This window comes from Hippocampus comes, unplaced genomic scaffold, assembly GCF_001891065.2.
Source record: "Hippocampus comes isolate QL1 unplaced genomic scaffold, H_comes_QL1_v1.1 scaffold437, whole genome shotgun sequence".
Taxonomy (NCBI): Eukaryota; Metazoa; Chordata; class Actinopteri; order Syngnathiformes; family Syngnathidae; genus Hippocampus; species Hippocampus comes.
The window spans coordinates 523,730-540,756 of NW_017805699.1; the positions used below are offsets into that span (position 1 = coordinate 523,730).

General features: G+C 41.4%; 1 protein-coding gene across 4 annotated transcripts; it reads left to right on the forward strand.

Moving 5' to 3' along the window:
- Nucleotides 1-242: 242 nt before the first annotated feature.
- Nucleotides 243-15,083, forward strand: hook3 (hook microtubule-tethering protein 3). Of its 4 annotated transcripts, none has more exons than XM_019882573.1 (25): nucleotides 243-424; nucleotides 4,356-4,441; nucleotides 4,623-4,695; nucleotides 5,422-5,472; nucleotides 5,696-5,828; nucleotides 5,914-5,981; nucleotides 6,162-6,224; nucleotides 6,643-6,726; nucleotides 7,126-7,188; nucleotides 8,740-8,903; nucleotides 9,009-9,149; nucleotides 9,407-9,494; nucleotides 9,852-9,965; nucleotides 10,081-10,191; nucleotides 10,310-10,394; nucleotides 10,497-10,566; nucleotides 11,037-11,177; nucleotides 11,293-11,380; nucleotides 11,580-11,611; nucleotides 11,722-11,804; nucleotides 11,905-12,005; nucleotides 12,090-12,194; nucleotides 12,350-12,421; nucleotides 12,920-13,056; nucleotides 14,379-15,083. In XM_019882573.1, the coding sequence occupies exons 1-25, from the start codon at nucleotides 368-370 to the stop codon at nucleotides 14,392-14,394; spliced, it is 2,226 nt and encodes a 741-aa protein (XP_019738132.1). In that variant the 5' UTR covers nucleotides 243-367; the 3' UTR covers nucleotides 14,395-15,083. The 4 variants fall into 4 exon arrangements, with proteins under 4 accessions (XP_019738132.1, XP_019738133.1, XP_019738134.1 ...); XM_019882574.1 differs by having other exon boundaries at nucleotides 13,201-15,039; XM_019882575.1 differs by lacking the exon at nucleotides 7,126-7,188 and having other exon boundaries at nucleotides 244-424.
- Nucleotides 15,084-17,027: the final 1,944 nt, after the last annotated feature.

Genomic DNA, 17,027 nt, shown 5'->3' on the forward strand with positions numbered 1-17,027 from the left:
TTTGGAATCCACTATGGAATTCTTGCTTGCTGGGTGTGATCATAACTGAGAAAGTGATGTCTAGTCACAAAGTATTTCTACTTCATTACTTTCCATTGCTGTATATTGCGTTTTGTGACTTTTTTTTTTGTTCAAATATGTACCTTGGCTTAATAAAAGATGGGGAAACACTGGGTTCATGGTACTGTACAACCGAGGACAGTCCCGTATTACCCTCATACTAGACTCCGCCCACCCAGCCCGCCTCTGGCAGACGCCGGTGTCGAATTGTGAGACACCCAGAGAGCGAGAGACCTCGGGAGCGTCTGAGGTTGCCAATAACTTTCGGCTCAAATCATCATCTCGATTCCGTCTACTTTTATTTACAATGTCGACATCGGGGCCCTTGGATCGATTGGAACTTTGTGAAAGCCTCCTGACATGGGTAGGTCAGCAACCACCACGTCCGGTATTGTTTTTTCCCCCACCCCACCTCCGGCGCGCCGATGGCTAGCTAGCAAACTAGCTCACGATGCTAACGTTAGCTAGCGAGCTAACATCGATGACGCTAGGCGGCTGGAGGAAAAAATGACACGAACTCACGCCGCTGACGTATGCAGGCCAGCTGTTGGCACGTCTGAGCTGCTGATGTGTTCTGTGCTAGCCGCTTGCAATCCGAGATTTTATTTTTTGGTCAACCGGATCGTAGGCAAATTCCAGAAGATGTCATTTTTTTGACAGAGGTTCAGAGAATGAATAAATGCACTCGAGGAGTCTTTCTCTCTCGATCGTTGTCGTTCCACCGTTGTTTTTTTTGTCTTTCGTGCATAATTTGACTCGTTCAGGTTTCAGTAATCCAGTTATTGTCTTTTGTTGATGAACCAAGCAAGAAAATGCAGCTTTAAAGCAACATGTGCGGCCGGATATGAAGATGTTTACATGACTGACATGTAACATTAGCTCCAGTGTACTCATTCCTAATTACAGTATCCACTGACTTCGCAGTTATGGTACAAAAATCATATTAGTGAAGCTTAATCTGACGTTTATTATCATCGGTGGTTAGGGAAAATTGTCAATTTGTACTCAAGGGTAACTGCAGCAAATGCATCGGTGTATTTTATTCATCAGAGCATAGAGTACCTCCACAGAAACAGAACCGTATGTGCAACATGATCACTTTAATTATGATTATGAATTAAATCTTTATTAGGTAACAGCCACGAAAACGGCCTCCTTTCTTTGTTTACATTCATGAAATAGCCTAATAAACTCACCAGGCAGGCATTACATAGAACACTACCACATGTTTTATCAAGTTCATGTGAAGTGGAGTTCTTGTAGGCTGAAATGCGGACATTTTATGCAGGCACAGATAAATAACACGCATTTCTATGTAGGGAATGTCAACAAGAATGTCATGCTACTGGAGAAATACCAACACATTCCTACGCCATGTCAACAAAGTCGTGAAATGGCATGTTTTTGATAATACAAAGCCGGCATTGTCTGCAGTTTACAGTAAAAATATGCACTGTGTCAAAACAGAGCTTTGTCCGGTACAGTGTGCTGCTTCTGAACCAAGCTGCCGTGTTACCTTGCTTCAATGTTACCGATAATTACATATTTTTGTCAGGGCAAAGTGCGCATCGAGTTCACAAGTTCATTTTCTAAATGTCAATTGTTCATCCGACTTTTGTCTCATCATAATAAAAAAGCGCAACCAACTAATGATGATACAGTTTTTTTTTGTTTTTTTATGTAAATTGCCTTATGATTGAATATTGGTAAAGAATGAAGCAGCAGTTCATATCCTTGAATTTCGACTGATCAAGTTTGAGTTTGATTACACTTTTTCCACCTGACCAAAAAAAGCACACAAAGGGGAAAACAGACGAGCAAAGGGTGCCAGTGTGAAAGCACCCAAAGCTTCACTGAAGCTAAAAGGTAACCTGGTGTCAGGCAGGGTCAGAGCAGTAAAATTAATTTGCCACAGGTTGGTGCGCATATTTGTCTCGCAATGCCACTGTAGGAAATGCATGTGTATTCAAATGTGTGACGAATTTCAGACATGCACAACTCTGACTTGACTTTGCAGCGTTTTTAATCTAGGAAATGCATTACGAATAAACAGGAGCACCCACTGTCACACATAAGTCCATTGGTTTTCTCATTGCTAATGTAATGACGGTGTATTTGTCGTGTGTTTGTGTGAGTGTGTCATTAATGCAGGTGGTCAAGTTACGTCATTGGCATGTACTCATTTGAAGTCTTGTTACCATAACACTTATTAATCTGCAAAAATGTCTGTACATCACACCAAAACTCAACAAATCAGCCTTTGTTCATGCGAGTCATGGGAGAAACATTCGTCACATACCTGCCGGCCAACCACAACAGTATGAACACTCGCCCAATTTAAACATAATAACAACGTTCGCCGTTGCGTCTGTGGTGGTGTTGAACTGCATGTACTTCATCCTAATTAGGGCCGTGTAATATTTTGCTTAGCTCGAGTAGTTACAAGTCAAACATGAAGAACTCCTCTCATCGTGACATAGTCCAGCTCAACACATTTCTCAACCAAACTACAACCACAATAGGAAACAGATTAAAATCTCTCGGGCGGTGTTAAAATTGAGCAATAATATTTTTGTAAAGGCACAACCTGGCGAAGTAACACGGAAATACAATGGAATACTATTTGTCTGACTGCAGAAGATATTTAATTATTTTAATTTTTTCAATGTTTTTATAATACAGACATTCAAATATACATCGAGGAGACAGTCACAACTGCTCAGTAAGCTGCAGTAAAATTAATTTGTTTTTTTCCCCCCCCTGCAGAGGTTAACGAGTATGTGCCTGCGGGTATTGTCATATTAGTTGTTTGCGCCTCCATTCGTGTTTGAGTTTCTGTTGCTCATAAAATTTAAGTCCATTTTGAAAAATATTCAACATGTTGGTTTGTCTCCATTTTTTTTTTTCTGTTGGTTTGGTTTGTCGTAACTGTGTAATGGTGTCATAATAGCTGTTCTTGATTGGAACACTTTTCAGTCGGCTTTCATGAAAGAATATATTCAGGGCTCAAAGAGTCAAATGATATTTCAAACCTGAACAGCCCGAACACTTAATGTGTCTTTTGCTTATCTCCTGCTTTTGTTCCATGACCCCTTTTTCCGTAACTCGGGTGCTAACCCCCCAACTCTGACCTCATTTTAGCAAGCTAGCTAGTCGTCAGTAGAAGCATCCAGCATGGCCTTGTGTATCTGTTGCTGCCTGGGATTTAGAAGGTTAAAAAAAAAGGAGTGATCTATGTCACCGCTCAAAAATAAGTGTGGCTATCATGCACCCGGTGTATTATATGTTGACGGCCATCAATCGCAAAGATTAACGTTCTGAAGACAGCCGGGAAAAGTTTTTACATCTCATTGTTGTCTATTAGGAGTTTTGGGTGTGTCTTCGCATGTTTTGTTTCATTCAACTTGTCTTTTTGGGAAGGGAAGTGAGTAAAGTGACCAAATGTTGCAATGACGCATGTTTTGTAGACTTTTCATCCTGTAATGTAGCAAATGTAGCATCTTTACATAGCCATAATACTATGAGCGTGCTTACTGTCATGGATAGTTTTGCGGGTTACAAACTCAGTCTCTCTCCGACACAGTGTTATGTAATAAAGGGGTGTTGTTTGGGTCCTGTGTGCTGGCTGTGAGCCAGTGGGCAGTCTTGAGATATTTGTCTGCCGGACACAGATCCTCTCAAACCAGCTTTAGGAATCTTTTTGAGATTAGTTCAACCCTTTTCAGGCCAGTTGAGCGCCACACAGTCACATATGTTGGTTGGTTTTTTTGAGAGCGTCAGGACCTTTTTTTTTTTTAATAGATTTTTTTTCCTTTTGGGGGGGGCGCCTCTTGAAACTTCATGGATTTTGAGTCCTGTTATTAAAAAATAAGAGAAAGTGATACGTAAGCAGGAGTTCAATATTGTCATTTCCTTCCTGTCAAATTTCCAACATTCCTGCTCTCAATTTCACCACCTCTGTCACATGAATTGTTGCCATGTCGATTTGCCATTCTGGGCAAGTAGATTTCTTTCAGCTCTAAGTAGAAGTAGAGACAACATAACTTGTTGAATGACTGAAATAGGTTTGAACATTTCTTGACACTCCTCTTTAAGAATCGATGGCCATGCACCCTTTTACATTTGAACTTGCTTTAGTTTAAATCACATCATCCTCCATATTTTTACAGGTTGTCAGGTTAAATGATTGTCATACTGTATATTGAATTGGCTGTTATATATAGCCTTACCACTCTTTGTACAAACATGATTAAACACTGTCTGTTGGTTACCCTCTCAATGATTTGTTTGTTTAGGTTCAAACATTCGGCGTGGAGGCTCAATGCAAGACTGTCGAGGACATGACGAATGGTGTCGTTATGGCGCAGGCTCTACAGAAAATGTAAGTTGAGGATTTGAGAAATGTGGCAATGGCTGGATTTTGTGACCGTCTTCACATATCTGGTGGCATCCTCGGGGTGCTTTGCTACATTTGCGTTGCAAACTGAGCTCAATATTCAATGAATCTTACTGGAACGCGCATGTGTTACCTGAATGACACATTTTCCATGTTCATTTTGCAGAGACGAAGTATATTTCAATGATGCATGGATTAGTCGAATCAAGCCAGACGTGGGTGACAACTGGAGGTTAAAGGTAAGGAGAATTTGGAGTTCATGATGCTGCACTCTAAGTGTCGTGTTTTCGTATGGTGCCCGCTTTGTTTTCTATCCATTAAATAATTACATTGTCTCAAAGTATAGGAGTGTAAGATTATATTAGATTCATCCAACCATCATCCGAACCGCTTTATCCTCGCGGGCGTGGTGGAGCATATCGCAGCTGCCTTCAGGCAGTAGGCGGAGTAAACTCTGAACTGCCAGTCAATCACAGGGCACACATCGACAAACAACCATTCGCACTCACAGCCACACCCAGCGACAGCTCAGAGTGTTCAAATAACCTACCGTGTTTGTTTTGGGAATATGGGAGGAAACCGGAGTACCCGGAGAAAACCCACAGAGGCACGGGGAGAGCATCCGAACTCCACACATTAGAATCATTTTAATGTTATTTCCTCAAATATTGACTTCTGCCCTAATACAGTGCCTCAGTTGCATCCTCCGCTCGGGCAAATAAAAGCCTAGCATCTTAAAATACATGAAAAAAACACCCCCCTTTGATACCTGAGGAAAAAGCGGATGTCTTAAGGCATTTGTGTTTGTGTTGAAAAGTATATCGTGATTACAACCAAATGTTGCTATTATAAGAAGAAATATTGCACTCTTGTTTGAAATTCGGGTGTGAGACTCAACCGTTTTCTTTGCGTCATATTTTGCAAAAAAATGTGAAGCTGTTTGCGTCGATTCCTCTTTCTTTCAGGTCAGCAATCTAAAGAAAATTCTCAAAGGTATCCTAGACTATAACCAGGAGGTAAGACAGATCTCTTTTGACCCGTTTTTCTTCTCATCAGTTGCCCAGCCTGGCTGCCTCAAGAATTATATTACTTAAACACGTCACATTAAGTCCAATGGGCACAATTGCTCTGTGTCGCTACTTGTGTTATTTTAATGTTGAAAAAGTCTTCTCCTGGCGCTGATGATTGAGTTGACTTCTAAGGAAACATTGCAATGAGTATTCTGCTCTCCCTTTCAAGATTCTCGGCCAACACATAAACGACTTCACGCTACCTGACGTCAGTCTCATCGGAGAGCACTCCGACCCGGCAGAGCTCGGGAGGATGCTTCAACTCATTCTAGGCTGCGCTGTCAACTGTGAACAGAAGCAAGGTGCACACCAAATTGCGTCCGACGAAATATTTCTTCCTTCTGACCATGCTCAAAGCTTACCTCGTCGTTTTGTTTGTTCCTCTAGAATATATCCAAACCATCATGATGATGGAGGAATCAGTCCAGCACGTTGTCATGACAGCCATCCAAGAGGTAGGATTTCATTATCAGGCCTTTGATGCCTTTCTGAAAAATGATTTGGTCAAGATTTTGTGAATTTTAGACATTCAGACTTCCCCTCAATTGCACCTCGATCTCTTCGGTCAACATTCCAGATTCATGTTGCTGTATGTAGTCATATCTTTAATCGACTTGTTTTTCTGTTTCTGTCAGCTGATGAGTAAAGAGACTCCAGTGACAGGCGGAAATGACTCCTACGTGGATCTCGACAGACAGGTAGACACGCCTGCATTGACTTGATTGTTTTCACGACCTGCTGGCAAAACAATGTGCCGAATGATTGTCTTTGCATATTTATGAAATCTGTATATTAACGTCACACGACCAAACTCAGAAAATAACTGAGCCATGATTGGTCTTTACCTGAGCCCTGAGCAACTGTAATGTCATTTTCAGATAACGGCAAAGTGGCAAAATGGCCGCTCCTTTGAGCTGGATCAAAATGGGTGGATTTTGCCTCTTCATTCATCCTCCACAAATCACAATCAGAAGGCCGTGTTGAGCCCCTAGCGGGGTCGCAAAGAATATATTCTTGTCAAGAAAATTTAGGGGGTTGACTTCCCCTGAATAGATTGTTGCTGTCCAGTGGAAACCTTGTGTTTGTGATTGAATTTCACTTTCATTTTTACGCTAGCTGAAGAAGTCCGTTGAGGAGCTGAATGAAGCTTTGGCCACAAAGGAGGAGATTTCCCAGAGGTGTCGTGAGCTAGACATGCAGGTTGGTTTCGTGTAATTCTAATCCCATTATTATCATTTTTTTAAACTTTTTATTTTACCTTTTGTATTTGGAAATGACAGTGAGCCTTTTCACATCTACCATAAAATGATGATTCGCGTCTCCCTCTACCCCCCTCTATTTTGTGTAAATACAGCTACATGGTATCGTCCCTTGCTTTTTCCTACTGGTTCTTAAAATGCTGGTATGCCTTCAGTACGTCCTGTGCCGTCCTGGCCAATGATGAACATTCACTTTTTTTTTTTTTTTTTTTTATGCATGCATTTGCCGCCAGCGCCAGAAATGAGCCTGGTTTAAAGGATTATCTAATCTCCTGTTGTGTTCAGTCTGTTTCCTTCTAATTTCCTGACTATTTCAATTACTTTGTGCCTTGCTTTGAAGGCCCTCCATGTTCAAGAGGAGCGCGATAGACTGAGGTTAGAGTTTAATGAGCTAGAAGAGAGGGTAAATTCAAACTTTATTTCTGCCACTGTCTTCCATTCATTCTGTGTGGTGTGTCTTAATAACAGTCCGGGCTTTTTCAGTTTGCTTGCATTAATGACCCCTTCCGTGTTATCGATATGTGTAACACTGGTGTGCAACTAAGCACACGACTTGCGATATGCTGACCAAAACTGCAATTTTGTGTCATGTGTTAGCCTGCCACAACTAATCTCCTGTCTTTTCCCCTGTATCGCGCATCCCCACTGCAACGGTAGATCGAAACACTGGCTCCTTAGACTAGGAATAGTTATTTTTAAAAATGGCATTGCGTACAAACATGCATCTCTAAATGAACTCAGGTGTTTAGAATTCATATCTCTAGTGTGTAGTATATTTGAAAAAAATATTTTAGTAGTTTAACCTAACCTGATAAGATGTCCACTGTTGTAACCGCTGTCGAACCTAACCTGATAACCTGATAAGATGTCCACTGTTGTAACCGCTGTCCCCGAAAGGGTTAATAAATATGTGTGTTCGAAATAACTGTTTCCATTTGACCAAACCAAGCAGTATTTCTGGTTGACTAAACTTGTCCCACTGTTTTGTATTTTGTTTTGTGCATTGATATGATGATCAGGAGTAACTTCCAAGATAAATCTATATTTAGGGACGTGCAATAAAAGACATGGGCTAAATTTAGGGTGCGGCTTTTGCTTTGCTTGGTGTGGAGTTTGATACCCTGTCTATCACACAGACGAGACAACATCAAACCATATGTAGCCCTCGATGATAGTTTGCCTTGTTGAGGATTTGCCATGCGTTTGTCTTCTTACTAGAACTGATGTTGCAGTGAAGCGACTCTTTTAGGTGTCACCTAGGGCTGGGTGATGTAGCCTTAAAATAAAATCTCTTTTGTTTTCACAAAAATCTTACCTCACAGAAAAAGCCTATGGCAGTTATTCAAAACAAGCGGAACTCTCCTTGTCCCAAACAAGCTTTAAACCATTTTTCCCCACAGCTGTTTTTTCCCTCCAATGCCTTCCCCTTGGGCTGCTTTCTCCTCGTATGGAAAACAGTGTGAAAGTGATTACACTCATTTTGTGTGTTTCTTATTAGGAGAAAGAAAGTTGCCTGTTACTTTTATGAAAATCTGTCATTTAAGGAGTGGCAGAAGTCACTAAGCTAGCTCGTTAGCGTTTGCATCGCTGTTGTTTACAGTAAAGTATGTAAGTAGCATCAGTCGGGACGCACTTTGAAAGATGGAAGCCGCAAAGAACAGTCGGGGAAAAGGAGAAAGAAAGTTGCTTGTTACTTTTGTGAAAATTAGTCATTTAAGGAGTGGCAGAAGTCACTAAGCTAGCTCGTTAGCGTTTGCATCGCTGTTGTTTACAGTAACGTATGTAAGTAGCATCAGTCGGGATGCACTTTGAAAAATGGAAACCGCAAAGAACAGTCGGGGGAAAAAATAATACTTGAATCTATCGATACACCTTATTCATCCCCCAGCCCTAGTGTCATCTATCTTGAATGTTTTTCACTTTATTGGCATTAATTTCACCTCTTGTACTTCAGGTTGCGGCCCTGCAGGAGGAAAAGAGTAGTTTGCTCGCGGAAAACCAGCTTTTAATGGAGAGGCTCAACCAGTCGGACTCCATTGAGGATATAAACAGCCCAGCTGGCCGCAGACACCTCCAGCTCCAGACACAACTGGAGCAGCTCCAGGAAGAAACATTCAGGTGTGGATTTACGAGACAGGAGAAAGGTTATCGCTCCTGTGAAAGGGTTGGAAGATTTTATATATGAGTAAACTGTTTCGGGGGGCGGGGATTATCGTTTTCCAGGTTGGAAGCATCAAAAGACGATTACCGGATCCGTTGCGAGGAGCTTGAAAAAGAACTCTTGGAGGTGAGGTCGCAGAACGAAGACCTCACATCTCTGGCAGATGAAGCCCAGTCACTGAAGGATGAGATGGATGTGCTCAGGTAAGCAATCTTGTCGGATGTGTCGACAAGATTTATCTATTACGTTACACACTTTGGGTGTCTTTAAAGGCGCTTATAAATAAAATGTATTATTATTATTATTATTAAACATTTGGACGGGGGAAAAAAAGTTTAGAAATGATTTATCTTGGTCTCATTTTGTTCTATCACAAAAAAACGGAGGGTGTTTTGACTTTTTATATTCCCTGTACACGAGTACCCGATGGAGAATAAACCACATCTTGTTTTTCAACCAGGCATTCCTCAGACAAAGTGTCAAAGCTTGAGGGCACAGTCGAACACTACAAGAAGAAACTTGAGGACATGGGACTTCTCAGGAGACAGGTACCGTCTCCAAACACCCGCTTAATCCCTCTTCCACCAACCTCTTTATTGTTATTTTAGCCCCTTATATTCTTGTAATTGCTTTTTTTTCCATTTCCAAAAAGTTGCAAAAGGAATAAATGCAAGCCAAATCAGGGTCAAACATTCCCAAAAGCATCTTCCTCAACTGCTTGGTGGAAATGTGAATCCCCAAATGACATATTTTGTGCTGTGGAACAGTTTTCATCGAGCTGCGATTTAATTTTATTTGCATCATGATCTACGCAATTAAAAAACAACAACACTCACACACACACACACACACACACACACACACACATGGGCGAAATAGTCAACTTCCTGTTTCCATTTTGGCAGACTAAGCTTTTGGAGGAAAAGAACACGGCGTTAATGCAGACCAACATCGGTTTAGAAGAAGAGCTTCGAAAGGCTAATGCTACCAAGGGTCAGTTGGAGACATACAAAAGACAGGTAACTCCAACGGCCACCGCCCACCTCCCTGTCACCCCTCACACATGTAGCTGTATATGCAACTCACACCATCTTACTATGGTAATGATGATGATCTCCCTTTCGCTCGGCGTAGGTGGTCGAACTTCAGAACAGACTGTCCGAGGAATCGAAAAAGGCTGACAAGATGGAGTTTGAGTACAAACGCGTCAAAGAGAAAGTCGACTCGCTCCAGAAAGAAAAAGACGTATGTACAGAATTCAACATTTGTTTTCAAAATCCTAAAACGGTATATTCTGTCACTGTTGTTCATCAGCATTTCTAACTAACAATCAAACAATTCGCTTTTCTGCTTTTTCCTATAGCGGATGCGAACGGAGAGAGACTCTTTGAAGGAGACCATTGAGGAGCTGCATTGTGTCCAAGCTCAGGAGGGGCAACTTACGTCAGGTGCAATGCTAAAAAATGTGTCCACGTTTGGAGTCGATTTTAATAGTAAGCTTCGTTTTAACCTCAATAATGGACACTAACAAGAACCATCTTCTTGCCCAGGTCTTCTCCCTCTAACCGGCGCTGATGGCTCTGACTCGTTGGCAGCTGAGATCACAACACCAGAAATTCGGTATGTTCTCTACACCGCACGGCTTGTGCGCCTCAGTAGCGATCAAAGATCCAATTGCAAAGATTTTCTTCTAGTGGGACATTTGGTCTGAGCTGCTGGTTCATTTTGCTGCCACATGCTTTGGAGCTCATTCTGCTTTCCACCCCTGCTGTTTTATGAGTTTGGCTTAAAAAGCGCTACTCCCTAACTGAGTTATGTAATCGCAGCATACGAGTTACATCAGCCTGACTTTCCAAGAGGGTTTGATTTTTGTGCTGGCTGGCTGATGTTTTCTTTTTTTTCTTACATATTTTTTTTTTTTTATCATTCCTGCTCCGAGAAAATGTAGCTTGGTCCTCCACCTGCAAGCAGAACCTAATAGCGATTGTTGCTTTCGGTTTGAATCATGTCAAACATCATGGCTGCTTGGGTCATGAACAGAGTTCTTAACTTGATGAATAATTCCCTTTCTCGGATGCATTTTCACACAGGGAGCATTTAATTCGCCTTCAGCATGAGAACAAAATGCTGAAGCTGGCTCAAGAGGGCTCCGATAACGAGAAGATCGCACTTCTCCAAAGTCTGCTGGAAGACTCGAATCGAAGGAACAGTGAACTGGAGACCGAAAACAGGTCAAGCGTAGCTACCTCCGCGATATTGAATCTCATCTGTCAGGCTGCAAGAAGCCCCGTGCTGTGTTCAAAGCTATGTTGTCCAACTGGTCTCTGTGCATTCCACGCTGTGCAGATTAACCAATCAGCGCTTGATGGAGGAGCAAAGTCAGATAGAAGAGCTACAGAAGAATCTTCAGGAACAAGGCTCCAAAGCGGATGATGTACGTTTAATCCCCGTCTGCGTGTCACTGAATTCAAGAGACTCGAAACTTTAAGTTCGACAAAAAAAAGTTTAAAGAGGCTCACTGATGAGTTCGGTCATTTAGCCTGGCGCAGTTTCTACATTCATCCAAAAGATTGAAGCTACACGTGAAAATGTTACGTGCGTGTTCAACCCCGATTTTCTCTTTTGCCTTTCAGTCGTCCTTGAAGAAAAAATACGCAGAGCACATGTAAGTACGGACTGACCACTCTACTCTTCCTTCCAAAATATTCTTGTCATTAAAACCGAGCCATCGTGGCAGTACAGGCTCGATTCATTTCGTTGTTCTCTCCTCACCAGGGAGAAGCTCCAAGAGGTGAACAACGAGTTGCTCAAGAAGAACGCCTTCATAGATGAGATGGAGCCCAAATACGCGGCCAGCTGTGAGTTAGACGCAAGAGTGCACCTTCATTCGTGGCCGCTTGTCATCTTTGAATGTTATTTAAGGAGCTGTGGCTCCATCTGGTCAAATGTGTTTGTTAGCTCAACGAGTGGATGAACTGGAGGAGGCCTTGAAAAAGAAAGATGACGAGATGAAACAAATGGAGGAGCGGTATAAGAAATATCTGGAGAAAGCCAAGAGCGTGAGGATTTATATCTATATTTTTTTGTAACCTTTGGAACAATGAACAGCAGAACACTTGTTACTGATTACATTGGCTTCGCAGGTGATTCGTACTCTGGATCCTAAGCAGAACCAGGGCTCGGGTCCAGAAGTTCAGGCCTTGAAAAATCAGCTGCAGGAGAAAGAGCGAATGTTGCACTCATTGGAGGTAAGCAATTCGGCTTTCTTACTGTAAGCGAGGAGCCGTTTTGTAGAGTGACTCAGTGACCCTAGGCAGGACTGTGTGAGTCTGTTCTAAAGTTAAATAGAATTTGGAACGTTTGTTTTATGTTTCAAAGAGTTTGTTTGTTTTTTTGGCCACAGAAAGAGATGGATAAGACGAAGATCCAGAGGGATTATGAGGAGAAGCTAATCGTGTCGGCCTGGTACAATATGGTAAGACTGACACCAACAGTTAAAAATAAATAAATAATTAATTTTTTTAAAAAAAAGGCCTTTGAAATAATCAATTCACACATGAGCCCCAAAAACGCTGAACAGAAATATTTGGCCACGTTGAAAGCAGGAAATTAAAACATTTGATCACACATACGCACATGCACAGATTTAGTTTTCAAATGTTTTATTTCAGATTTATGACTGTTAAATAATGGGCCATTCAAGTCACAATTTATTTTATTTTTTTAATGCATCCGCAAAACTGATTTCAGTGACTAATTTTGTTCGAAAACCACATCACTAGATGGCAGTATAAGGCTAAGCCTCACAGCTAAACCCTTCTTTTTTTTTTTTTCTTTTTTGTTTGTTTAGTTTTACTCCCGCCCAATTCATCAACGTTAGCACAGTGGTGATTCCTGCCTTGGCGTCCATTTGAAAATGGGTTAACTACAATTAGATTCTGTTTCATTCTCATCTCCCCATTTGTTTTCCCAGGGAATGACTTTCCAGAAGAAGGCGGCCGAAGACAGATTGGCCAACACGGGGTCAAGTCAGTCTTTCCTGGCCCGCCAGAGGCAAGCCACCAATTCGCGTCGTGCCTACCCAGGCCACGTCCAACCAGCTACCGCAAGGTAGAAAGGCACGGGGGGGGGGAACAACAACAAAAAAAAAAAAATGCCACAGCAAAACTACCTTACAAAGCCCTTGAACTGTTCATTTCAACTTCCCGCCTATTGATTTTCTTTTTGTGTTTTTCCACCCTTTTTCCCGATCAGATCCGTGAGGTAGCGATGCCAGGCAAGACTGCCCAAAAAAACTTTTCACCGCTTTTATTCCCGTCTAAACTTATTTTTCCCGATGGCGGACCCCACACAGCCCAGCATTGTTCTATATCATCAGGCATTACTAAACTCCCGGAACGCATTGCTCTCCACTTAACGTCAACCTCTACAGGCAGTACACATGCACAATTCTACCTATATCAGTCTTAAACTTTTTTTTTTTTTTTTTGCTACCTCTAACTACTCATATTAATATAATACTTCATATTATCAGTTCATGATGACCATCCTCAGGAAAGAACCACGCAGACATCTTTTTTTCAACACTGTAATTCCTAACTGGGCTCATGAGTACAATATGTTGCCTCGAAGGGTTGGAAAAAAACAATTTCAGAAGGGTCAAAGGCTTCACCAGTATATGCTTGGTTCTTTTATCAAACATTTAGTGCCGAAATGGAATATTGAATACACTATAAAGACAAAAGGGTCGGGACACCTGCATCTCCTGGAAGTGGAAATTGAAGAAAGAATAGAATGGAGCATCCCGTTCATTTTTTTTTTTTCTGAATGTCAAGACTTTTACCCAGAACAACATTCATGGCTCACAATTTTCATTTCCAAACCTTTTCTACTCTCCGACTTTCAAAAAGGAATGTTGTGAATTTGTCATCTTTGCAGACACCAGATCTGATGTGGGGAGGTTTTTGATTTATTTTTATTATTATTTACCGTGGCCAAGAAGTACAAATGAGGTATAATGTGTGCACAAAATACGAACCGGTGGCCACCAAGTAGCTTCAATCTTTCCACAAAATACAAATGAATATCGTTCCTGAGCAAAATTGCTCAGACTTTCTCTTGAAGCTATAAAGTGAGATAGAGGACTTTTTGTGTTGCTGTTACTAGCTCAAAGTATGCTTCATCACACAAAACGGCGGTAGTAATTGCGATATTTTATGCACGTTATACCCATTCCATGGCCACAAATGATCGTTTTGTGCGCGACTTACATCAAAACTGTGGCCACAGTTTAAAAATTACATATTCCCCGCATCACGTCTGCGACACAGCAATCATCCGCTTGAATCAGGGCCAAAATTTGCTGCTAACATTCCCTGCTATCTGACCGCAAATCTCCTGTTCTCCTCCCCATCCCTCCCCACCCCCAACAGCAATATTCCAGCATGATCGGCACACCAGAGACCCGGCCCGATACGGTCTGGCCCGTCTGTGGTCCGAAACCCGAGGCGCACGATGCATGAAATCCCTGCCTGCAGACTCTTTGCATGACTTTGCGTTGACTGTGAGTTAACCCGGCATACAAGCACCGGCAGCATGAGCACTAACAGCCCTCTGCAGCGTTGCAATCCTAAAGCGCGCCAGTAGGGGGAGCCGTGGGTAAAGTTTGAAAACAAACGAAACACTTGACTCCTCTCCCCGACGCGTTCATTTATTCATCTCTTGTTTTCCTCTCTTGCTCCTCACGGACATGCCTGCCTGTGTTTCCCTAACTGCATCAGTTCTGTTACAAATGCCTCAGCCAAGGCCAGAACAGCACAGTGACATCTATCCTGAATACCTCAACAACATTTTTTTCCCCCATATGTTCCGTCGTGAATTAATGTCAGTTATGTGAGAGGAAAATAATCCAAATGCGGGGGGGAAAAAGACTACTTTTTTTGAGATCGTTCCTCTCCCATTTTGGACACTGACATTGTGTAAAAGGAAAAAAAAACTCCTGAACAGGTGACCCAAGGGCATGCTGGCTGGGTTTTTAGCTCAAGTTTTAGCAGATAGGCATAGGATGGGAAAACGTTTGTATACAACATAAAAGAAAAAAAAAAATCACAAGTCCACCTTTTAAGTATTTTTCTAAACTAGAACATAATTAGGGTGTACTTTGTGATGTAATGTTGATTTGATACATATGTACATAGCGAACTTGAACATAAATGCGTGCTACAGGAGATGTCCAAGGAAATAAGAACCAGTATTGAGCCAAAAGTATTCACACATCTGTGGAAAATGGAGAAAAGTACATTAGCTATCACGGGCTAAAGAACAGTCCATTTTTTTTTTTTTATTACGAAATGCTGAACAGATGAAAATCTCTCTTCACAAACACCTGGGTGAGGTTTTTTTTTTTTTTCGACTGTTCAATTTATTACAATACAGTAATCATGACAAAATGAGCATAGGTCAACTTTTACCACGCAGCTTCATATTATACATTTTGCGTAGCATTTTGAATGCGTATTTATATTTTTATTTGCGGGGCTTGATATGTCAGCATATTTAAAGTGGTTGGTTACATGCACGTTATGAGCATCAATGCATACTTTGAGATGGGTGAATCCTCCACTTGAGTGCCTTTTGTTACTGGTGCGCTGATTTTTTTGAAGGCGGTGTGCAAGCTGACCTGAAACATCAGTTTTTATTGGGTCATTTTGGAAAAGAAAATAATAGGAAATGACCATCAACCGCCTCCGGATTCATCGTTGATTATAAGCAAAGGTGGATGAGGGCCTTTTCCTTATTTTACTAAATCATGTGAAAACGGTTTATCTTATGCAGTGCATTTTGTTTTTTTTGTTTTTTTTTCATTTTAAAATCTGAAAAGGTTATTTATTCTTTGGTGTCTTGTGCAGAAGTGTTTGGATTACGTTGCACTCATAAAGAATTCGTATAACGTTAAATTACACAGCGAGGAGGCGGTGTCCTGCAGTCCTTGGTCTTCGTTTAATGGCGTGACACGAAACTGAACCGTCAGACCCAGCGAACAGTGTGTCCCTTTTATTTCTTGACCGGGAGGACACAGTCTCAGGTCTTAAAAAAAAAGGATTGTTCAATCTTGTAACAAGAAAAGCACATTTTAAACCTCTGATGAACTTGTTTTGGATTCACCCTTATTCTCCAAATGAAACGCTTTCATACTTGTGTGGCTTTTTTTTTTCTCTCTTCCCTCCCGTGGGAGTTTAATAAATGGTCTTTTGCGGTATTAGTGCTTAACAGTCATTTTTGCAGTTAAGAGGAAGTGGTTTCAAGAAAATGCAGTGGAACGTCCAAAGTCGAAAACGCATTCTCACCCTTAATGTGGTTCATTTTTTTTGAAAGTGTTTTGAACAACGTTCTAACATCAAAAACATTTTTACCTCTGTAAAATAAAACTTTTTTTGACAAGACACATAATGAATAGTGCCTTCCTGTTCATTATACGACCGCGTGTGGTGTTCTATCGCCGGAATTAGTTTGTGTTCTGCTCGTGGTTTGCGAATTTGATTTGACTCATTGTCATCCTGCTATTTTATTAGACATCCAAACCATTTTTTTTCTAAGGTTATCGTTACCATTTTGCCGCCTCTGGTATGGTACACTTGCGTGGTGGCATATTTTTTCCAGAATAGTTTGGTTTGAAGCCCACGTTGCGCCACTTTTGGGGTGTTTGACTTTGCAGGTTCCATCTACCGAGATGGGTTTTGATTTAGCTGAGCTAAAGAAGATCGGGCGGATTGTTTTAAAACCATCTGTTTTGTCTCCTTGTTTGTATGCACCTTTTATAATGATACAGAGGGAAAGATGTTACATGACGCAATTAGACCTGAGCAACTTAATTTGGCCGACCGGGCTACAAGTGAGGCAATCTTTGGTGCTTGATAATCCAATTCTTTGTTTCAATTTAGGAATTGAGCTAACGTATCAGATGACAAAATAATTACAAGCTAAATAAGCACCCGGTGTGGCTTTCCATGTTACTGGACTGCAAAATGTGTACAGAGAAGAAATGTCCTCTTGCGCCGTCAGACTGTAGAACATAATGCTGT

What these genes read in the sequence shown, in the direction of transcription:
- hook3 (XM_019882573.1), top strand. Translation starts at nt 368, where the DNA reads ATGTCGACATCGGGGCCCTTGGATCGATTGGAACTTTGTGAAAGCCTC. An exon ending in GCGCAGGCTCTACAGAAAAT is followed by an intron (nt 4,442 to 4,622) that starts GTAAGTTGAGGA and finishes TTCATTTTGCAG; the next exon opens with AGACGAAGTATATTTCAATG. An exon ending in TTAATGAGCTAGAAGAGAGG is followed by an intron (nt 7,189 to 8,739) that starts GTAAATTCAAAC and finishes CTTGTACTTCAG; the next exon opens with GTTGCGGCCCTGCAGGAGGA.